This window comes from Ambystoma mexicanum, chromosome 3p (assembly GCF_040938575.1).
Source record: "Ambystoma mexicanum isolate Mex_15411 chromosome 3p, UKY_AmexF1_1, whole genome shotgun sequence".
NCBI classification, from domain to species: domain Eukaryota; kingdom Metazoa; phylum Chordata; class Amphibia; order Caudata; family Ambystomatidae; genus Ambystoma; species Ambystoma mexicanum.
In genome coordinates this window covers 738,663,323-738,687,003 of record NC_090925.1, presented here as the reverse complement: position 1 = coordinate 738,687,003, position 23,681 = coordinate 738,663,323, and the positions used below count along the sequence as shown (strand labels likewise).

The following is a 23,681-nucleotide window of genomic DNA, read 5'->3' as shown; positions in this document are numbered from 1 at the left end:
TGGTCTGTCAGAGACAAACGAGATGGGGACGCAGTCCGGACTGGTGGAGAGAAGCAGGAGCTACATGCAGGAGGGAAACGGCACACAGACACTGGCCCGGTGTGTGTGGGCAGCAGCGTGGCAAGGGAGCCGTGCCTATAGGGAGCCGGAGAAGTGCAGCTTGCATTTCGTAGGCTAGGTCCAGTGAAGTGCTTGTTCCCTTGAGGGGAGTGCTGACTCCAAAGGTGCCTGAGGGGCAGGTGGTGAGACCCTGGCCTCAACCCTGCATTGCCCGGAGGAACCGACTCAACACGACGCTGCCCGGTGAGTTTCATTAAGAATGCAAGAGAAACTTGGGAGCGTGCGTTTAAATGAGAGCGGAGCGGGAGAAAGTCACAGAATCAGAAGAGAAAGTTAAAGTAAAGGCTGAAAGGACAGCAGAGAGATAGAAAGTAAAAGAAAAGCTAATGAGAAATGCTGATTGGAGGGAAAGGAGAGTAAAATGCCTTATCAAAGCAGAAAGCGAGAGAAAGTGAAAAGCAGCACAAGAAAGCTAAAGAAAAGTGCCCAGGGTACGATAAAGAAGGTGCAAGTGTGAACAGAACAGCAGAGTGTGCAAGAGTGCACAGAAAGGAAAGCAGAAGGTGCAAGAGTGCACAAAGAGCAAAGTAGAAGAAAAGGGGTGCAGAAAGCATCCAAAGTGATCAAAAATAACAGAAGAACGCAAGAACAAAGAGAGGAGCAAGAGGGTCAGAGTGGTAGCACCTGGGAAAAGCAAAGAGCCTGGCATTTTATTTCCTGAAAGACTCAGATTCTACCCCATGAAAAGATGGTTTATGAGAAGGACTTACGAATGAATCTATGAATTGAACTCATTTGTGTGACTTTGACCCAGCAGCACCTGGTAAGAATCAACCAAAACCAATCCTGGTTCCCATGTTTGTTGAACCACTATTTTTCTTATTTCCGAGAAGCCTTCCCATCATACATTTTTATAGAGTGAGGGCAAGCATAAGTTTAGACAGACAAACATATTTTGGACTCTTAGACAATGATGGCCATTAGAAACATCAGTTGAGGGAATACCTTTAGAGTTGGGGCCAGTTAGGCACTACACCAACCCAGGAACCTTAGTGAATAAAGATTTTCAAACCAACCCACTTGAGTGTGGCTCTCTTGATACCATGCCTGTCTCACACCTTCCATCCTGGGGCAATTTTCCGAGCCTTTTTACTGCATTTTAGCGCTGTGTCAAGCCAGTGTGTTATGCCTTCATATTGGAAGCTGCCGTCACCTGGAAGGGTGTTAGGACACAAACAACTTGCACATCCCCTTTCATGGGCAGTCTCTGGTCATCACCACTGTTGTCCTGCTGCAGGGGCTGTTCTTGCTGGTGTGCTGACCATGTTTGCCTGCTGAGCAGCACAGGGTCGGCTGTGTGTAGATTCCTCAGTCCTACTGGAGCCATACCAGTAATGGATCACTTCTGGATGGAGCATCCCACTTCTTTGAAGCACGATTGTTCTCCTGGGGCACTGGCTCGGGGTGTCAATCCCTGGGGGACCAGATCCGTCATTTTGCCCTTTAAAAAGAAGCTGTTGCTTACCAGGTTGTTTCACCTTCTGGGGGGGAACCAACTTTCTGGAACCAAATGCTGAGTAATTACCACAGGATCCTGGGTTATTCCCGATACTCACTCTCAGGGGTGCCTGTGTCTGTGGTCATTGGGTTCTGCAGGTCCCCTTCTATGGCATTTACCAATTGGATAACATTAAGGGCTGAATCCTGCTGAACTTTTCTGCTCACTGGGATGAGTTTTGAACACTCGACTTGATCAATTCTTCTTGTTCTCCACCAGTGTCCTCTAGGGTTGATTGGATTCCTCTGGGTACCGGTGGGAATAAAGTGATACTTACCTGGCTTTAACTATTGGGCTATGTTCTTAACACTGGAACTCCTACAGGTGACACTGCAACGCACATAGCTGTACTGTGGCATTTTTCTAGGGTCCACTAGGGTCATTTGATTTTGCCACCAAGCACAAGCTCTTTGAGGACATCCCCTGATTAGTGATATTTAAATGTTTGTATTACATTCCTGCATAGGGCATACATTGCATCCATGCTGCCATTGTTTCCCTCCTTGGAATATAAGATGCCTTCTGGGCTAGGGGCTGTTGCCTAAAATATATCCTGGCCTTTGGTAGCCCTCCTGGCTGGGCTGGGGCTTTGAGTTTCCCTGTGCATGTGCATTATCTGTGTGTTTGGAAAGATTCTCCATTGGAAGCTTTCATGTCAAAGTTCTATACAACTATGGCAAACTCGTTGCTTTTGTTTTTGAACTTGCCCTTACTTTTTACAGGGAAGTGAAGCCTTCAGCTTCACTCCTCTGGACTTTTGCTAATTTTTTTAAGGGGGGAACTGATCAGTACCTCCACCCATCAGTATTGGGAAACCATGTTTCTCTCGACTTTGTCTTACTTATTGTCATTTTTTTTATTGCAAATAAAGCTTTACAAATTCATGATAATAGTAACAAAGAAATAGAGAAACCAGCATAGCAAGGAAATAAAAAGAAAAAAAACACAAATGCCTCATACTATGAGCAGAACATTCAGAACAAGTAAAAAACAGATACCATACATATAAACAAATTAATTTAAATAACCATATCACATTACATCAGGCTATTTCATATCATTTAAATTCAAGTAATAGAATAAAATGGAGAACCAGACATCAAAAAACATACAGTATATATGCTAACCAACAAAATCAGTATCCCTTCATTTCATATTAGCAATTTACAGCAACCACAAATATTGAAGATCATGATATACATAGGTTCAGATAGTTAGCCAATTTGAGGAGATAACCCAAGGGCTAAGGGCTACTCTAAGGCATAGAAGTAAATAACACCCGATCCAATTCCCAGGTAAACCATACCTAATCATAAGGGCTCTCCACCTCCAATCTACACAATATTAATGCCCTTGATGGATCCTGATAGGGCAAGACCCTCATGCACATTCTGAAGGTTAAGACCGCGTTTCCACACTGTATCAACACTACATCCCTATTGATAAAGCCTTAACTCCTCCAAACAAGTATTCCTTGAATCCCTGAGTAATTCGCACACCAGGATCAGATGTATGATCAATTCAGGTTTTAGTTAACAGAACATGCAGCCAATTTCATCAGACAAAATGTGTTTCCTTCTAAGGAGAATATCCTTAGTTGGTAAACTATTCCATCTTAACCTCAATAGCAGCCCTCGGTAGTAACGATTAGGGAATTGAAGCAGAATTAAGGAGAGGCAACCTCAACGTTTATGCTCATGGGCCAAATGGCTCATTGTTGCGTAGGAATGGAAAGCATCTTGTTAGGCAAGATTGTATGCAGTACCCGTTGGGTGCACTACAATAACCCTGACCACCTGGCAATAGGGAGACAACCTTTGGTATAAGTCTGAACTACGCAGGTTGCTAGTGTGGCTGAACAGCAGGCTTATCTCAAGAGGGTTCAATGTGAGCAGTAATGTAGTGATACACTGTCACAGTACAGTTATCCAAATGAACAGATACTCAAGGTTTCTTGATCAAACAATTATACATTTCACAGTCAGTTATATGAGCTTTGTTCAGAAGGGAGCAAAACATGTAGCACTTATAATACACTTCAAAACACACTCTTAGTTTCTCTAACTCGAATGATAGCCATTGGGGATGGCACACAGACACTCCCTACACCCACAGGTGACTTAAATAGCTAGGACACTGTGGACATTGTTTTATCTCTGGTACATTTAGATCAACTGCGTTTGGTGTAAAAGATAGGGAAATAAAACAAAAGTTAACAAATAATTTACAAACAGGTAAGTACTTTTAAAACCTTCCAATGACGAGTAAATTAACCCTTTCCTGGGGGAAAGGCCAAAGCACAAAGTCAGAGGTAAGGAGGAGTCTCTCAGGGAGCCAGGACAGTCAATGTTAATTGCACAATGTCTAGGGGAGATGAAGATCTTCTTTGTAGGTAGGTAAACAGTCTTGCACAATGTTTTTAGAAAAGTTTGTAGAAAATAGAACACTTTAAGGACCACAAGGTAACCAAGACAGGTCTCAACCGAGAGCAAGTAAGGCTACACAACAAGAGGTAAGTCCTCAGACTTTAAAGTATCTCTAGTCAGACGAAATCATTCCAGCTGGCTTCTGCTCCTGTACAGCTCTGCAGATCCTGTTGTTCCTAAGCCTCAGTCGTGGGGACAAGAGGGAGGACATATGGCGTCTCCTGCTCTGCAATGGGAAGGTCAGCGGTAGCAATGGGCAAACTTCAATTCAGCAGTCCTTCTTTGTTTCAGCTCCTTGCATCCGACAGCCAATAGCAACACTGCGGTTCTCGGATACCACATCAGACTTTCCTTGCTTCTGGGGTCCAGCACTCTGTTAAGGTTGCCCAGGCTTGGTCAGTCCTGCATCAGGGAAGTCCGGAGGATCTTCCTAGCGCTCGGGTCTGACTTAAAAGCAACTGACTCAATCTGGTGTTCCTCTCCCTGGCACTTCGATTCCAGCAGCTGTGGAAATACAGCCAGCTCCGAGAGGATGTCCAGATGGGCTTACTTTGGAGTTGATTGGTCCCACAAACTCAAAAGGAAAAGTCGTCCTTGTGGGGCTTCTCTAGTCGAGGCGAATTCAGAGCTTCAGCACAGCAGCAGGGCCTCACTGGGCAAACCAACGTTCCAGTAGTTGCAGCAGGCGTCTCTTCCAAGTTCTTCTTCAGATTCCTTTGTGCAGTGGTCGACTCTGCCTTACAAGACAAAAAGCCTTGCCTTTTATATAGGTTTCTCCCATTCCTTCCAGTCTAGCTGTCAATCACACAGCAGTATGGCTTTCCTCAAAGGACAGCCTGTTAGGCAGAATTATATGCAGTACCCTTTGGGAACAATACACACAATTAAGACTACAAGTGACAGTACAATTTCACATTTGGTACAAGCCTGTACTTCACAGTTATAGTTTAGCAATAGCAGAGAAGCCAGACTTATCTCAAGAGTAAGTGAGCAGTACAAATAGTTACACAAAGGACAGCAATTACTATGATTCAGGCAAACACTGACTCAAGGTTCCTAAGTACAAGAATGACAAAGTATTACTTACAGTAAGAGCATTTCTGATGGTTGTATCTGCTTAGATTCACATGCTGTGCATAGGTCCGACATCCAGTGGCCACTGCGGAGTATTGCATTTTGTTTTTCGTAGTCGAAAAGGGGACGTCGACAAGGCGTGTCTGTAACACTATCCCTATAGTGACGTGCGTTGTACTCACAATCCCTCACGCGTCGAGGTCCCTCTGTTTGTATTTTCTCTGCCCTGAGGGAGCCTTCTATACGTGAGTGAGTACAGAAAAGAAAGAGATGTAGAAAGATGTCTATGTTCCTTCCATCCGAGCGGGGAGGAAGGGTGGGCGCATGTGAATATAAGCAGATACAACCATCAGAAATGCTCTTACAGTAAGTAATGCATTGTCTTCTGATGTTTGTTAATCTGCTTAGAATCACATGCTGTGCATAGACTAGCGAGCAGTACCCGGAGTTGGCGGTGGGTTATGAGAAGGAACAGAAGAGAAAAGATGTCTTAATACTGCCGGTCCCACCTGGGAGTCAGATCTAGAGTGTGCATCTAGACAGTAGTGTTTTGTAAAGGTGTGCACAGAACTCCAGGTAGCCGCTTTGCAGATGGACTCAAGGGGAACATTTGCAATGAATGCTATGGATGCCCCAGTGCCTCGAGTAGAATGTGCTCTTGGCTTGAAGGGTAGTTCTCTCTTAGCAAGAGTGTAACAGAGAGTGATGCATTGAACAATCCATCTAGATATAGTGGACTTTGAGACTGCATCTCCTTCTCTTCCTGCTGCCACCGAGACAAAGAACTGATTAGTCTTTCTCAGTGGCCTGGTTCTTTCCATGTAGAACATGACAGCTCTGCGTACATCCAGTGTATGCAGACTTTTTTCTCCCAAGTTGGAAGGGTTTTGAAAGAACGTTGGTAGTTCTATTGACTGGTTTACATGGAATTTCGAGATGAATTTCGGTGCAAACCTTGGGTGTGTGCGTAGAACCACCTTATCTTTGTGAACTGTTACAAAGGGGTCTAGAACAGAAAGAGCCTGTAGTTCACTTACTCTCCTAATGGAGGTGATAGCTATTAGAAAAGCATCTTAAGAGTGAGGTCCTTAAGAGTTGCCTTGTGCATGGGTTCAAATGGCGAGCCCATGAGTCTGGTAAGTACCACATTTAATTCCATGGGTCAGCTGTCGGAGGGTGTATTCTCTTTACCCCCTCCATGAAGGCCTTGATAACTGGGATCTTCCACCACGACACTAAGTTGGGAAGTGGTGTATGCAGAAAGTGCCGCCAGGTGGACTTTAATGGAATTGAACACTAGACCTGAATCCAATAAATGGGCCAGGTACAGAACAATATGTGTGGGAGAGCAGTCAACCGGGTTGATGCTCTTTCCTCTACACCAGATGACAAATCTTCTCCACTTGCTAGAATAGCAGTGGCGAGTATTAGGTTTTCTGGCTTCCCTGAGGATGTCCATACATCTCTGCGGGAGTTGTAGATGTCCAAACTCTATGATCTCAGGAGCCAGGCTGCTAAATCCATGTTCTGAGGGCATGGATGCAGTGTCCTGCCCTTGTCTTGTGACAGCATGTTGTGTGGGCAGGGAAGTTTCACTGGGGGAGATAGGGACATCTCCATCAAGTGAGCGAACCATGGCTGCCACATCGGGCCCACTAGTATCATGGTAACTTGTTCCTGGTGCATCTTGTGCACAACTTTGTTGAGAAGGGGAGTCCGGGGGGGGGAAGCGTAAACTCATTTCCCTGACCATTGAATCGACAGACCGTTCCCCTTGGACTGGTTCTGGGGGTACCTGGAGGCGTAACTTTGGCATTGTGAGTTCTCCAGAGTTGCGAACAGGTCTATTTCGGGGAATCCCCATTGCGAGAAGACGTCTAAGACGATGTCTTCGTGCAATCGCCATTCGTACTCTTCGGGCAGGGGGAAGTCTCTGCTGAGTTTGTCTGCTAGCAGATTGAGTTCCCCTGGTACGTGTTGGGACAGTAGGAACATGTAGTGTCTGAGAGCCCACTTCCATATATTCTGGGACAGCTTGGACAGTGCTGGAGAGTGGTTGCCCCCTGCTTGTTGATGTAGTACATGGCTGTGGTGCTGTCTGTAAGGACCATCACTGTCTCCCCTTGTAGGTGTTCTTGGAAGGCTTTTAGTGCTTTGAACACCGCCAGTAGCTCCAGTAGGTTTATGTGCTTGGATGCTACGCTCGGAGTCCGCACTCCGTGAGCAGTCTGATGGGATAGGTGAGCCCCCCCATCCTGTGAGGGATGCGTCCGTGGTTAGAGTGGCCTCCACCGCGGGTGTGGCAAAAGGTTTCCCTATCATCAGGTTTTCCTTTGTCCACCACTGTAGCGAGAGAACCAAGGCCTGCAAGACCACCACTAGATCGTCCCATTGTCCGCTGGCCTGACACCACTTGCTGTTGAGCCACTCTTGCATTGGGCGCATGCGCAGGCGCGCGTGAGGTACCAAATAAATACACAACGCCATCATTCCTAGCAAGCGCATCGCTTTGCGCACCGTCACCTCTCGACCTGCCACATATTGGGGGATCTGAAACAGCATGTTTTGGATCCTTTCGTTGGAGGGGAAGACGAGGCCGTCCTTTGTTCGAATTAGAGCCCCTAGGAATTGTTTGACTTGGGTGGGGTCTAAGCTGGACTTCTTCTCGTTGATGGAGAAGCCCAGCTGGAACAAAAGGTCTACAGTCTTTTGGGTGTTTGAGAAGCATGTCTCGTAAGAGTCCCCTGTTATGAGCCAGTCGTCGAGGTAAGGGTATACTGGGATGGATAACCTGCGTAGGTGGGCCAATGCCAGTACCTTCGTGAATACCCTTGGAGCAGATGCTATGCCGAAGGGTAGCACTCTGAACTGGTAGTGTTTGCCCTCTATCATGAACCTGAGGTATTTTCTGTGCGCTGGCAACATTAAAATATGAAAGTATGCATCTTTCATGTCCAGTGTCGCCATGTAATCTCCCTGTGATTGCAACGGGATCAACTCCTGTAAGGTCACCATACGAAACTTTTGGGGTTTGACAAACTTGTTCGCTGGGCGCAGATCTAATACAGGGCGCATGGTTAGATCTTTTGGGTACAAGGAAGTACACCGAATAAATACTTTCCGTTACCTGAGATAGAGGCACAACCTCTATGGCTTCTTTTTCCAGCAGTTGGTCCACTTCTTGGAGAAGGATAGCGAGGTGTTCTGGTGTCATGCGGCGTCGCCTCGGGGGTCTGTATATTGGGGAACTGTTGAACTCTATACAGTAGCCGTGGGCTACGGTGGAAAGCACCCAGCGGTCTAATATTCCCTCCCATGCTGGAAGAAAGGATGTTAACCGGCCCCCGACCGGCGTTGCATGGGAGGGGACGCAAATCTTCGCGTCACTTAGTGGCGTTGGTGGCTTGGGAGCCTCTGGGGGTGCAACCCCGGCCTCTCCCTTTGCCACGTCGTTGACCCCTCCGATTGTACTGGCCACTATTTCCTTGGTAGTTTCTGGCAGAATACTGTTGTTGGTTTTGTTGCTGGCGTTGGCCACGAAAAAAGCGCTTATTACCAAATCCCCGCCTGTTAGGGGGTTTTGAAATTTGGTCTAAGGTCTTTATTGTGTCAAATTCTTTCTTTGCGTTCTCCAGCGCGTAATCAACTGCTTTCCCAAAGAGGTAGGACTCCTCAATGGGCTTATTAATAAGGGACGCTTGTGTTTCTGCCTTAAACCCGGAATTGTGAAGCCAGACGTGAGGCTTCAGCAAAATCCCTTGTACCAAAGTTCGGCCATCCATCTCTGCTGCATCGAGGGTATTCTTGACGATGCTTTGGTTGACCAGAGAGCCCTCGTTAACTGTAGTCAGCAAACGAGTTCTTAGGGGTTCGGGAGCTTCTTCAATGTCCTGTTTAAGCTTTTCCCATTGAGCATCAGCATAGCTTGCCAATAGTGTGTTATTATTGGCAATTCTGGTAGGGAATGCTGCAGAGGTGGTGATTCTCTTGGCTAGGGCATAAAGCTTCTTCCCCCTCTTTATCTGGGGGTGCCTCGCTGGTAGATAGTGGGACTCCGGCCCTTTTCCTGGTGTTGGTCACAACAAGGGAGTCCGGGATTTAGTGACCCTTAATATATAATGGGTCTGATTGAGAGAGAGAGAACAGTTTCTCAATCCTCGGCTTGACCCCTCTCATCAGTGCAGGAGTGGACAGAGAAGGGGTAATACGTCTCTTAACTGAGGCGAGGATGGGGATAGTTTGGCTAGTGGGGGGTTTTTCTTTGATAATCCTCTCCACAAAATCGGTGTCTGGGGTGACCTCCCCAGTTTCAGGTTCAAAATGTGCTGCTGCCTTCTTCAGCAGTGCATTGAAGGTGGGTTGATCATCAACAGGCGAAGGGTTCCTGACTGGTGTAGTTTCAGTAGACCTGATGACTATACTGCTACTGCCTGTGTCTGTAGACCTAGCTGGTGACTGCCAGGGATTTGGGTCGCCCTCGCCTGTGTCCTCCTGGAATCCCTCCTCACCTAAGTTAGTGTCCTCGTGAAAACCTTCTTCTTGTTGGTCTTCAACATAGGTGAACTCATCTTCCTCCTGGAAGAGGGCGTCTTCCTCAGTGAGGTCGTAAGAGTATATGTCCTCCTGTATGGGGTTATAAAACGTCTGGTATTTAGCCCTTGGACTCTCCAGGGGTGCCTCCCTTGGTCTCTTGGGTGCCCTGTCTTCTGGGATGGACATGAACCTGTATAGTTTATCCATACAGGTCTGGAACCTTTCAAAGGTCCACTGAGGTCGGCCAGGACGGACTGGTAATGAAAAAGGAGTTTCTTCCTCCTGTAGTTGTCTGGTTCTGTCCCATAACGTTGAAGAAAGTGTGCCTTTGCCTTCTGAGAAGCCGTCTCGCTGGCTATGGCCTTTCGTTGGCGGCGGGAACTGGCCTGATCTGTTTCCCGGCGCTTTCAGCGTATCTTTGGCCTTGTGCGCGGTTTTCGGCGTCTCACTCGCCGTACGTCTCTGGCCGTCCTTAGATGATATGCGCGCAAGGCTTTCGCCGATCATTCTCTCTTCCGAGGGATTGGTCGCCGTCGCGCTATGTAACGTCGAGTCCTTGCTCGTCTAGTCCTTGCTGGCAACGTGAGCGCTCTGTAACGTTGAGTCCTTGCTCGTCGAGTCCTTGCTGGCAACGTGAGCGCTCTTACGATGCGCGTCGCCGAAGGTTTTGGTGTTAGCGCCATTATCTTAAGAATGCCCAGTCGCCTGTCGCGGAGGGGAGGGCTGACGACCCTTACGGTCGGCAGAAGACGCCGGTGGACCCGGCGTCCACGTTGGCGCTATGGCTGCCTTCGTCTTCGACGAATGCGTGCCGGGGGGTATGTGCTTTGGTGTTTTTCCATGTGCGTCCTTGTCGCCGGGGTGTTCATCCCCATACGCTGGGCGTGAGCCGGGCTTGTCGGGGCCGGACGACAGAGCGTGAACGCTTCTTTGAGAGGTCTACAACCTCCGTTACGGGGGCCGTGTAGTCACTGTCCTCGTCACATTTGGCAGCGGCGGCAGCGGGCGAGGAGTCAGGCCTAGACATGGCGTAGGCCGCCCACCTTTTGACGCTGCAGTCTTTTAGAGTTTTGGGCTTTAGTAATTTACAGGCCGCACAGCCATCCCACTGGTGATCGAGGGGTAAGCAACGGTTGCACCGTTTGTGCTTATCCTTCCAGGTATATTTACCCTTGCAAAGCAGGCAAAACCTAAATGGCGTCCTCTCCATAGCTGAGGGCAAGAAGTGTGACTACGACCTCGAAAGGGAGGGAGGGGAAAGAGAAAGGCATTCTTAAAGAGAAAGAAAGAAAGACCACACAACCCCACTCTCCCTACTGTGTATGGCCGGCAAGGCCAGGCCACGTGTTCGGCAGCGCCGAAGGATCCCTTCCGCTCGGCCTTCCTTCGAAGATTTTGCTCGGCGGAGAAACAGCTCTGCGTCGAGGGAGGGATCTACGTTATTGATATTAATAAGAAACGACCAAAGGTCGAAGAAACTGTTTGGCAATGTCTCTCGAGGAGCTCTGCATAAAGGCGACCAGTAGCTGGGCGGAAAAAAACAATCTGAGGGACTGAAGCGTGAGGGATTGTGGGTACAACGCATGTCACTATAGGAATAGTGTTACAGACACGCCTTGTCGACGTCCCCTTTTCGACTACGAAAAACAAAATGCAATACTCAGCAGTGACCACTGGATGTCGGACCTATGCACAGCATGTGATTCTAAGCAGATTAACACACATCAGAAATATGGAACAAGTTACTTACCTGTAACTGTTGTTCTCCAGCATGGGTCTGGCATGGATTCACATGCTCAAGAATATTCCCCGTCGTCAGGCTGGGAATCCTCGGTAAAGAAAAATCAGTATCAGTTTCGTTTCTGATCTGTCTTTCGTAGTAGTAACCAATCACTGATCTCTGCGTCATACTGACCCCAGCCAATGACTGCCATCTCCCTAAGCCCCGCCTCTGGCAGCCATCTTCAGATTTGGTAGCACGTGAAGTGGCAGTATGACCAAGTGAAGAGCCGCAGAGGGGTAGGCGGGAGGGTTCGCATGTGAATCCATGCCAGACCCATGCTGGAGAACAACAGTTACAGGTAAGTAACTTGTTCCTTCTCCAGCATGGGGTCTGGCATGGATTCACATGCTCATGGATAAAAGAATACATAGCAGTACACACATGCACAACCACGGGAGGTGGCAAAGGCTCAACATTAAGCATTACATTCAAAACTCAACATTAAGCAATTCTTACCTCCTCACCAGGCCCGCCTTAGGCGAACAGGTTGCGCAGCACTGCTTGGCCGACCCTGGACTCCTCCCTGGAATCCCGATCGACGCAGTAGAATTTCGTGAAGGTGTGCGTCGACCTCCACGTAGCAGCCCTGCAGATGTCGAGCAAGGGCACACCAGATAGGAACGCTGTGGTAGCTGCGATCGCTCTGGTGGAATGGGCGCTCAGACGGCCAGGCAGCGGTCGGTTTGCCAACCGATGACAGTACATGATACAGCCGGAGAGCCATCTGGAAATGGAAGCCTTCAAGAGAGCCTTCCCCTGATTGACAGGTCCAAAGTTCACAAAAAGTTGTGACGTCTTGCGAAAACTCTTCGTGCGGTCCACATAGAACTTCAGCGCTCTAGCCACATCCAGCGAGTGCAAAGTCCTTTCAGCCGGCGACGAAGGGGACGGGAAGAAAACAGGCAACACCAAGGTTTCGTTGAGGTGGAAGTCCGACGGCACCTTGGGCATGAAGGAGGGGTGCGTCCTGAGCACTACCCTCGTGTCGTGAAAAGTCAATTACGGGGGCTTGCAGGAAAGGGCCTGGATCTCTCCCACCCGTCGTGCGGAGGTGATGGCCACAAGAAACAGTTTTCCACGACAAGAACTCCAACGGAGCCGAGTGCAGAGGCTCGAACGGAGGTCCCATGAGCTTGGTCAGCACCACTTTGAGCTCACACGCCGGTGGGAACGATCTGAACAGTCCCTTCATGAATTCTTTCACCAGAAGATGAGACCACAAAGACGTCCGTCCCGTGGTTCTGGTGTATCGGGAGATCGCAGCAAGATGAATCTTGATGGAAGCGTGCGCCAATCCAGCCTTGGCCAGCGTCAGCAGGTACGGCAGTACTTGAGGAGCCGTAATCCGTAGAGGGTTAATCATCTGTGCGTGGCACCAGACAGAGAACCTCTTCCATGTGTGTCCGTAGCATTTAAGAGTTGAGGACGCCCTGGCCTTTGCAAGAACCTCTCTGCAGTCGGCCGGTATGTCGTAACCTCCAAACTCTAACGCTGCAGGAGCCAGGCCTGCAAGTTCAGCGACTTCGGGTCGTGATGGAGGATGGCGCCTCCTTCCCTGGAGAGAAGATCCGCGTCCACTGGCAGCTTGATTGACGGGGACGCTGACAAGTCCAGAAGGTCCGGGAACCATATCTGCCTCGGCCACGCAGGTGCGACGAGGATCATCCTGCACCGTGACCTCTTGAGCTGGTTGATGAGCCGGATCAGCAGCGGCAATGGAGGGAACGAATATAGGAACGGTCCTTCCAGGTGAACGAGAAAGCATCGCCCATGCTCCTCGGCTGGGGAAACCTGCTGGCGAACCTCCGGCACTTGGAGTTCATCGCCGTCGTGAACAGTTCGATCTGGGGTGTGCCCCACCGTCGGAAGAGGCGGTCCACTAGATCCTGCCGTAGTTCCCACTCGTGGCACGAGCGCAGCTCCCTGCTGAGTGAGTAGGCGATGGTGTTTTTTATCCCTGCCAGATGAAACGGCACCAGAAACATCCCTTGGGCGACGGCCCAATGCCACAGATCCTGCGCCTCCCTGGACAGGGCTGGGGACCTGGTTCCGCCCTGTTTCCTGATGTAGAACATGGTGGTGGTGTTGTCGGTGAAGATCCTCACCACCTTGCCCTTGAGGGACGGAAGGAAGGACCCGAGGGCCCAAAACACTGCACGGAGCTCCAGGACGTTGATATGGAGGGACTTCTCCGTCGGGAGCCAAAGGCCTCTCGCGTGCAGATTTTCGGTGTGCGCTCCCCACCCTTCCAGGGAAGCATCCGTGGTCACTGTCCCCTGGTGGCCGGGGGTCTGGAAGTCCATGCCCGCCGTCAGATGCGCGCGGGTGCCCCACCACCGGATCGCTCGTCGGAAACTCTCGTCGAGTGTGATCCTCTCCTCGAAGCTGCCCGTAGTCTGGATCCAGCGCGCGTCCAGGAACTCCTGCAACGGGCGCATCCGGAACCTGCACAGGGGGATGAGGTAAATGCAAGAAGACATCATTCCGAGGAGGGACTTGATGGACCTCACTCTGGCCGCGTCCGCAGCCAGCATCCGCTGCACCTTGCCCAGAATGGCCCTTGTCCTTTCCTCCGACGGATAGGCCAGGAGCGACACTGTGTCGAGCTTCGCTCCCAGAAACAGTGCGTTTTGCGCGGGCACCAGGTGGGACTTGGCGTAGTTTATGGAGAATCCCAGGTCCGTGAGAAGTTGGACGGTCCTTGCCGTGTGCTCCACGGCAAGCTCCTTCGTCTTCGCTCGGATGAGCCAGTCGTCCAGGTAGGGGTAGACGTGGATCCCCTCTCGGCGCAGCTGCGCCACCACCAGTGCGAGGCACTTGGTGAACACCCTGGGTGCCGACCTTAGTCCTAAGGGAAGGGCTCTGAACTGATAGTGACGCGACCACGAACCTGAGAAACTTTCGGTGTCCCTTTAGGATGGGAATATGGAAGTAGGCATCCTCCAAATCCAACGACGACAGGAAATCGCCCTCCTCCGGCTGACCCAGGACGTGTTGGAGGGTGACCATCCGGAACTTCTGTGCCTTGATGAATTTGTTCAGTCGTCGTAGGTCCAGGATGGGACGCCATCCTCCCGTCTTCTTCTTCACAAGGAAGTATCTTGAGTAAACTCCGGAGCCCCGAAGCCTCTTTGGGACGAGCTCGATGGCGCCCTTCCTGAGCATCGCCTTTACCACCAAGAGAAGTTGAGGGACGTGAAGTTCTTTCCTGGCCACAGGGGGGACACGCGGGCACCTTCTTTGAAACTCGAGCGCGTGACCCTGGGCTAGGGCGTCCAGCACCCAACGGTCGGTGGAGATGGACTCCCACACGCTGACGAAGCTCGCCAGCCGGCCTCTCACCGGGGTGCTTCGGTGGGGGCCCGACCCCACGGCCGGTTCAGTCCTGCTTCGACGAGGCTTTGCCGCCTTGACCTCCTTGGCGACGACGGCGGGGTCCGCCTGACTTGCCTCGTCCCCTGTAAGCTTCCTGCGACGACGAACGGGCCGCTTGACGGTAGGTGGAAAATCCGCCGCCGGAACCTTTGGAGGCACCCTTGCCTCCGCTGCTCCGAAAGGGCGGCCGCCGTTGCTGGAGAACCCCAAGAGCCCGGGCCGTCTCTGTGTCTGCTTTGATGGCTTGAAGGGAATCGTCCACTGTTTTCCCAAACAGGTTGTTTCCATCGAACGGCATGTCCAAGACTCTGGTCTGCACGTCTTGACGGAAGTCAGTAGCCTTGAGCCATCCACGCCGCCTAAGGCACACGCCGTTGCCCAACTGGCGAAATCCAGTGTCGGCGATGTCCGTCGCAATCGTAATGGTGTGGTCCGATGCCACATAACCTTCCTGCAAGATCTCTAGGGCATCCGCCCTCTTGTCGTCCAGTAGGAAGTCCAGCAGGGGGGCCAGTTTGTACCACAGCTCCCTGTCGTAGCGGGCTACGATAGCCAAGGCGTTGGACGCCTTAATCGTCGTCGCTGCAGACGAGATGACCCTGCGTCCCATCGTATCCAATTTCTTTCCCTCGCTGTCCGGCGGGGAAGTCGACATGGAGGCCGCACCCCCCCCGCTTTCTTCCTGGCCGCCGCAGAGACAACGGAGTCCGCGGTCGGCTGTGCCCGGAGGCACAAGGGGGCCGCGTCCGGGACCCGGCACTTCTTCTCGTACCGATCCCTTCTAGCCGGCGTCGTGGATGGGTTCTTGAGGAGGGCGAGGCCCTCATCCGAAATATTGTCCAGTAGAGGCACGGAGAGGACCGTCTTCCTCTTGGCCTCACGCCGTTGATAAAGGAAACCTTCCTTCTTCTTCTTCTCCGGGCAGAGCTGGAAGAGCTCGGATGCCCTGGCGATCATGGAGTGAAACGATCCAATCTCGTCGGGCGGGGAAGCCCGGGTGGGAGGTGACGACGGCAGATCCTCGTCGTAAACCTCGTCGTCCGTACCCGTCGCGGCCGTGTCAGTCCCCCGTATCATCCCCACGAGTCGTGGACAGGGAGGAGGGCTGAACAGGACGCGATGGCTGAAAAGGAGGTGGAGGGTGAATCCTTCTTCTCTTAGGGGGAGGGCTCCCAAAAGGGCCTGGCTCCGGGTCCCCCGTCGGGAGCAGTTCCTCCGCTGGTGGTAACGGCAGTCTCGTCCTTATCTCCGAGCATAAGGACTGTATAGCCAATAAAATGGCCGCTGAGTTGTCTTGCGGCGCTGGTTGAGGGGAGTCGACGGGCGGTCAGGGGCCCCGTCGGCACCCTCGACGATATCGTCGTCTCCTACGTCGGGATCCCTCCCGACGGGCTGGTCTACTTCCACGCCAACGCCGTGGCTTAAGACCTCGATCAGCTCTTCCTCAGAGGTTGAGGCCGAATCCACGACGACCTCCTGCCCCCCCCTTTTTCTTCTCCGTCGGAGGTTTCACGGGGGTCCTGCCGATGGGCATAAAAGAGGACTCCCTCCGCGGTGGCAGGGAGACTGAGCCCCGAGGTCGCCACCACTGGAGTAGCCTCCACAGGCTGAGCCAGGGCCGCCGCGACTGTCTCGATAGAGGCCTTGGCCGGATGGATTAAGGCTTTCACCGCCTTCTCCTTGGGGGAGGGGGGGGACACTGCCTCGCTCTCCCTCCGATGGGGCCTTCGAGCTCGACCGGGGCCTCTCCAGGAGCTTCGCCGGGTGCTCGGCCTTCCTCTTACCCGAACCAGAGCGTTGGCTTGTGGTTGATGGTGCCGGGGAGGATGCGCCCTGCCTGGCGCCCGTAGAGCCCGACCGTTCGGCGCTCCCGGTGCCAGTGGACTAGCGGTGCTTGGCCTTGTGTTGGACCCCCGTCGCCGGGGCGTCCTCAAAGGTCTTAGAAGACCGCTCTCGGATTTCTTCCTCTTCTTCTCGCCTGACGGGCTCTTCCCTTCCAGCCAGTTGGCGAGACGTTGATGGCGGTCCTTCATGGTCCGCTCCAACATATTGCCGCAAAACACACAGTCCTTCTCCACGTGCGTCTTGTCCTCATGTAGGCAGTAAAGACAAAAGGAGTGTTCGTCCTCCTTAAAGACATTCTGAAGCTGGCATCCAGGGCAGACCCTGAACAGCTTTCCGGGCGTCGAGCTTCCCTTCTCCTGGGCCATGTCCGAGATGGGCCTGAGAAACTTCTGGAGTCCTCCAAAAGCGCAGCTCGACGAAATCTTCACCCTTGAGGGGCGTAGATGAATCCGACACGGGTCCCCGTTGATCGGATGAAGAATCGGTGGAGCTTGAGGCTCTTTTTGACCGAAAAAAATCAAAGTTTTGAGAAAAAACTTGAAAAATTAGCACTAACGCTCGAGAGCAATAGCACGAGAATCCCAACACTTGAACGTGCGGTAAAAATCTGAAGATGGCTGCCAGAGGCGGGGCTTAGGTAGAGGGCAGTCATTGGCTGTGGTCAGTATGACGCAGAGATCAGTGATTGGTTACTACTATGAAAGACAGATCAGAAACGAAACTGATACTTATTTTTCTTTACCGAGGATTCCCAGCCTGACGACGGGGAATATTCATAAGCATGTGAATCCATGCCAGACCCCATGCTGGAGAAGCGTACCCGCGGGAAGAATTATAACCGTAGTCAAAACCCATTTAGCACATTGAATAAAAACCAAGGAAAAGGGGATAAAAATCATAGGCAATACGTCTGTCAAGGCACTTGAATCACAGGACGTATTCTAAGAGACAAAGTCAATAGGCCTGCGCCAGTGTCAAATGGATCAGGGCTCTGTTGTCGAGGATCACGCGATTAGAACAGTTTGAGATTAACGTTGCCAGGAATACTTGGATATTGTCAAAGGGAGGCAAAAGTTATAAGAGGGAAGGAAGAAAGGACAAGCCTTCGGCAAGGAAAAGGGTTTCACCCCGATTCTTCAAGGTCGAACAGAGAGAATGACCAAATGGACACGGTACCTTATTCGAATGAAGAAAGCTGGTGCCACGGCAGTTGTTCCTGGTCGTTCCTGCAGACCTAAGGTTCCTGAAGCTTCAGTCGTGGGGACAAGTACGACGTCTGGAGCGATCTGCACTACCCAGGGATGAGGCCAGCAGCAGCAAAGCAACGGTGAATAAAAGGCGCGCTCCTTTAAAACAGGAGCGCTCTTCTGATGGCTATCAGAACCACTACAGCGTCATGCAACTATTTCGACCCAGGAGAGGATTCTCTGGCTGTAGAAAGGTGAGGTGGTTGATCCCACCAGGCAAGAGGGAAGAAAACTCCGGACTGGATCTTCTCTGTCGTTGAAGGGTAGATGGTTCAGGACTGCAGCAGGGCTTCACCGGGACAAGGGAATTGCAGCAGCCGTCGTCGTCTTCTCCGCTTCTCTTCGGTTCTTGTAGTTCCAGTGGCGACTCCGACTTCCAGCTCAAGAGTCCTGCCTTTTATGACAAAATCACCCATTCACACAGCCTGGCTGTCAATCACACAGCAGGGGGGTTTGTCCAGCAGACAACCACCTCAGCCAATGGACACAAAGTGCGACTTGGGTCTCCAAGGAGACCCTGTGAAGGGGGTTACTAAATCCCTCCCTCACATACAGCCCACCTAGACACCCAGACGCCAAAGGAGGCCTTCTTCACAGAAGCCCGCCAAAGGACGACGAACAAAGAAGGCAAACCTGGTTTTCCGCGCAAAGTAAAACACAAGAAGGATATTAACACAAAGAAATGGTGACTAAACCTGACTGGACCCAAAATAAAATGTATTTGGTCAAGATGGTTTATGTTGGAGGCTAATGCAATAGCCTAAAACAGTACCACATTTAAATAGTATAATCACGGTAGAAAAGTTAGGGTACCACCAGCCAAGTCTTAGTGTTAAGGGAGCGAAACAAGGCTCCAGGAGGTACAGCCAAAAGGGGATCAGTGTTAATCCTTTCCAATCCTCCATGTAAGATGGGGTGTACTGGGTCTGTAGGTTAAATGACTACATAAAGTAAATGGCAACTTTCCCTGTTTCTGGGGGACAGTAGTCAGCCCTGGAAAAATGGAGTCAGTGGGAAGTCTTCGAGACAACCCTCCGTCACTGCACTGAAGGTGCTGTGTAACAAACACAAAAAGTTGGGCCCTTGGAGTGGCGTGGCTCCAGAGCCCAAGATCACACAAACAGTAGAAATACACACGGCAAAACACATGCAAGAGTGGGGGGAAAAGGTTCACACACTTACCAGGTGGAAGAAATAAACCCAAGAAATACAGCAAAGCTGCTGAGGGACTCACTAGGTAAGGGAAACTAGCCATAAAACAGAATTCTCCCTAACACTGCCGACCTTCAAATCGTAGTGCAGGGGTACCCAGACGTCCTCCCTCTTGTCCCCACAATTGAGTCCAAGGAACAACAGGATCTGCAGGAACTACAAGAGGAACAGAAGCCCGCTGGAACCCATTTTTTCAGACCTAAGCTACTGTGAACTAAGGGGTACTTACCCCTTGTTGTGTAGCTTGCTTGCTCTCATTTGAGACTTGCATTTGTTGCCTTTTGCAGAGTTGCTTGCAGCTTGTTGCCCAACAAGTGATTTCGTTTTCTACAAAGCTCTCTATAACATTGTGCAAGACTTTTAACTTACCTTCAAACAGTGCCTCAGCTCCCCTAGACTTTGCGCAATTGAAATTGGCTGTCCTGGCTCCCTGAACACTCTAACCTCTGACTGTGTTTTGATCTGTCCCTCCAAAAAGTCATACATTATTTACTAGACTGTCAGGAAAGGGAAGAGATGTTATACCACCCAATAGACTACCAACAGTAAATAAATAGAAAGAAGCTGGTAAATGATAATAAAACAACTTTCGATCTAGGGACAGTGCTCACTGAACCAGGGGTACTATGCCAAATAATCTACTGAACCAGCCGCAGTACCCTTTGGGAACACTATACACAATTAAGACTACAAGTGACACTACAAATTCACCTTTGGTACAAGCCTGTACTACACAGTTAAAGTGGTAGCGATGGCTGGGCAGCCAGACTTATCTCAAGAGTAAGTGAGCAGTATCAGATAGTTACACAAAGGACAGCAATTACTATGATTCAGGCAAACACTGACTCAAGGTTTTCAAGTAAAAGAATTTACATTTATTTCACTCTTCAGTTGTATAACATTACACTATTATACGCAGTTTAAAAATCACACTCTTAATACACCACTTCCCTTAAATTCCAGACAAGTTAAGCTCACAAAATAAAGTGGGATGGCACTCCAGCAATTTAAAAGGGAGGGAAAAACAAAGTTAGCAGAAATTGAACCACACCAACAGGTAAGTACTCAGGGCAAGTGAGCAATAGGAACTACAATGATAAAATCAGATAGTAAAGGCTTAGGTGAGAAAGTCAATGGGTCAAAAGTCTTTTGCTCAAGATAATACAGTTCAGGGTAGTTTGTGGTAAAGTTCGTTCCACGGATTCCAGACGAGGTTGGTTGGCAGAAAAGTTAGTTTAAGAGAAGGACAAGCCCTCGGTTTGGAGAAAGATTTCAAACACTTTCACTGCAGCTGAACGAAACTAACAACCGGATTTGCACAGTACCTTAAAACGGAGAGGAAGCTGTAGCTGAGGTGGATCTTCCTGGTAGTTTCTGCATGCTCACGGTTCCTGAAGCGACTGTCGGACTGACGAGAAGTAGGAAGACTGGAGGGTCCTGCACTACCCAGGGAAGAAACCAGCAGCAGAGCAAAGCAACGCCTAAAAGGTGCGCTCCTTAAAACACAAGCAGGGTCTGACCTTCCTGGCTATCCGGCCCACTGTAGCTCTGTACAGCGAATTCGACCAGAGGAGGGGTCCTGGCTTGCAGTTTGGGTGAACTGGTTGGTCCCACCAGCTCAAGGGAAGAAGTTTCCTGGAGGATCTTCTCTGTCGTCGGATTCTGAAGATTCGGACCTGCAGCAGGGCTTCACTGGGCGGTTCAGTCGTGGTAGGGGTCCTCTTCCATCAGCTCCTTGTTGGTTCTTTCGTTCCAGTGGCGACTCTGCCTTTCCAGTCCCAGAGACCTGCTTTTTAAGCAGTTTTCCCCATTCATACAGCCTGGCTGTCAATCACACAGCAGGGTGGCTGTCCTGGCAAGGAGAGTCACCCAGCCAATCAAACAGGGGTGTGACTTGGGTTACCAAGGGAACCCATGGCAGGGGTCCTAAAACCCCTCCCTCACATCCTGCCTACCCAGACCTTGAGGCGCCTTAAGGAGGGCTGCTGTGCAGAAGCCCGCGAAAAGACGGAGAACAAAGGGGCCGAACCTGGTTTGGCGCGCAGATTCAAACATGAGAAAGACATTTACAAAAAGAAATGGGGAATAAACCCAGCCGGAACCTTCATAAAATATATATAGTCAAGCGGGTTTATGTTTGAGGCTAATATAATAGCCTAAAACAATACCACGTTTATATTAGATAACCGTGATACGAAAAATAGGGTAGTTACCACTGGCACCAGCCAAGTCTTAGTGTAAAGGGAGCGAGACAATGCTCCAAGAGACACAGACAAAAAGGGATAAGAATGAACCCTTTTCAATACTTCATTTAAGATGGGGTGCATTGGTTCTGTGGTTTAAAGTGACTAAAATAAAGTTAATGGCAACTTTAACTTTTCTGGGGTACAGTAGTCAGCCCCAGAAAATGGAGTCAGGGGGAAGTCTCAAAGACAACCCTGTGTCCCTGCACTGAAGGTGCTGTGTAACACATGAAAAATATGAGGCCATGGAGTAGGTGAGGCTCCAGTGCCCAAGATCACACAAAAAGTGAAAACACACACAACAAAACACATGTAAGAGTGGGAGAAAGGCTCACACTCTTACCAGGTGAAAGAAATAAACCCTAGAAATCCAGCAAAGCTGCTGAGGGACTCATTAGGTAAGGGAAATCGGCCATTTATGAGAATTCTCCCTAACATCACCATAGAAACTAGACTATCAATAAACCTAGAGAGAATAAACCAACCCAATATGACTACCTGATACATAAACTAAACTACAGGGATTATGAGACATCCAATTCACCAACCAAAACTTCTAATTTCTGCTTACTTAATGCACACAAAACCCACAAAACCACCTCTCCCACAGCAAACCGCATGGACTTCACCACACCGCAACGAACACATAGATCGCAACAGCACGCTAGGACCCACTTCGATCCTTCGGCGCACGGTGAAAACCGAACTGAAGCTGCTAACAGTGCACCACCTCTCACTTTCCTACGCCCTCTTCACCCACTAACCCACCCCGTCCACCTTTGTTTACAGATCCGCCTGAGCGCCTGGAGACTAACACCGTTGGTGACGGTGCACTATATAAATACCTTTAACATTAACTTGTATAGCTGGGAAAGGGTTAATCTACATTGCATTGGGGGTTCAACAGTGCTTACCAAACTTGTTAACCATTTGTTTCCTCCTCTAACCTTCCCCCTTTTGAGACCAAACTCAGTATTGCTTTAAATGTACCAGCGATATATCAATGTCCACAGTGTTCTAGTTATTGAAGTCACCCCAGGGAGTAGGAAGTGTGTGTATGCCATCCCAAAAGGGTATCTACTGATTTATTGAAACTGAGTATGTGTAGTTTGAAGTATATTTAAGTGTTACATTTGTGCTCCCTTCTAAAGAAGGCTTATTCAAATTGACTGTTAAATTAATCTAGTTTAATCAAGAAACCTTGAGTGTAAGTGTTATTTGGATGCTTGTCACTGTGAAATTATGTTGCAACCCTACAGCTCACACTGACCCCTCTTACGATAAGCCTGGCTGCTCAATCACTGTACCAACTTATGCCAAAGGTTGGGTTAACTATTGCCAAGAGGACAAGGTTGGTGTAGTCTCCGACAGCGTACTGCATACAATCTTGCCTAACACCATGGTAAGGAATATATCTGTTCATTGTTCAGAACTGGATGTCCACATTAATTGGATTAGGCTACCACTGATTTGTCAGAGATCTGTAGGCCAAACTACCTTACTGGAGTGGATGAGCACAATGTTTTCTATGCAACAATAGGGACAGAGCAGGAGCTGCTTTCAAATGAAAGAGTGGACCGGATGCACCAATAACAAAACAAGGCGTAAACAGCTTGCATTTGGATGTTGAGATGGTTAGTGAATCAGCTCATAAGAGCACCACTTTTTAGATCTTACCCGAAAGCTCTATGCTCGGTGCTTGAGAGTGGAGTACTCTAAGCATAGGTCGAACCATCGTAGGCTGAGGATTTGGGGTGCGAATTGGTGCAGGAAACCGCACAGCTCCTGGTCCAAGAGGTGTGCCAGAGACAGTCCCTCTCTGCATCGATGAGATCAGTGTGGGAATGCCAGGGGTTGGTAGTGCTGCCTGCTTCTGAGGCACACTGATGCTTGGTGGGGCATTTGGATCCCTTGGCGTCTGCCTGACAACGATCTTCACCATCCCAGAGCTGTTCATCATGGAAGCTGGAAAAGCAAAGCAATGTTTGTATCTTAGCACACAGATCAAAATTCAGTCATACAAAAACATTTTGGCCAATAAAGGCCTTACCAAACTCATTTAAAAACATGCAAGTGAATATGTTTGAAGTCTATCTCCTGCCGAGTATGACGTCTTTCTCCTGTCACTTACAACTTCGGACGCCACTCAAAAGCACAACACAAACCTCTGCTTAAGGTCCAAAGTAGGCAGTACTTGGTCGACTGTATAATCAGAGTGATGGAGAAAATCAATGATTTGGATGATACACATACCCTCGTAACCCACTACAATAATGATGTGAGGACTATGCTCGATACACTTGCCCCACTGAAAAAACGAAATGT

The 23,681-nt window shown here is 49.9% G+C and overlaps 1 protein-coding gene across 2 annotated transcripts in view; it reads right to left on the bottom strand.

The window, feature by feature from the left end:
- The window catches only part of SRCAP (Snf2 related CREBBP activator protein), a 2,075,623-nt gene that overhangs the window by 664,216 nt on the left and 1,387,726 nt on the right, over positions 1-23,681 (bottom strand). For both annotated transcript variants that reach the window (XM_069651627.1, XM_069651629.1), the window contains one exon: positions 23,034-23,321. In XM_069651627.1, coding sequence (XP_069507728.1) covers positions 23,034-23,321 — 288 coding nt within the window. The remainder of the gene's footprint in view (positions 1-23,033; positions 23,322-23,681) is intronic.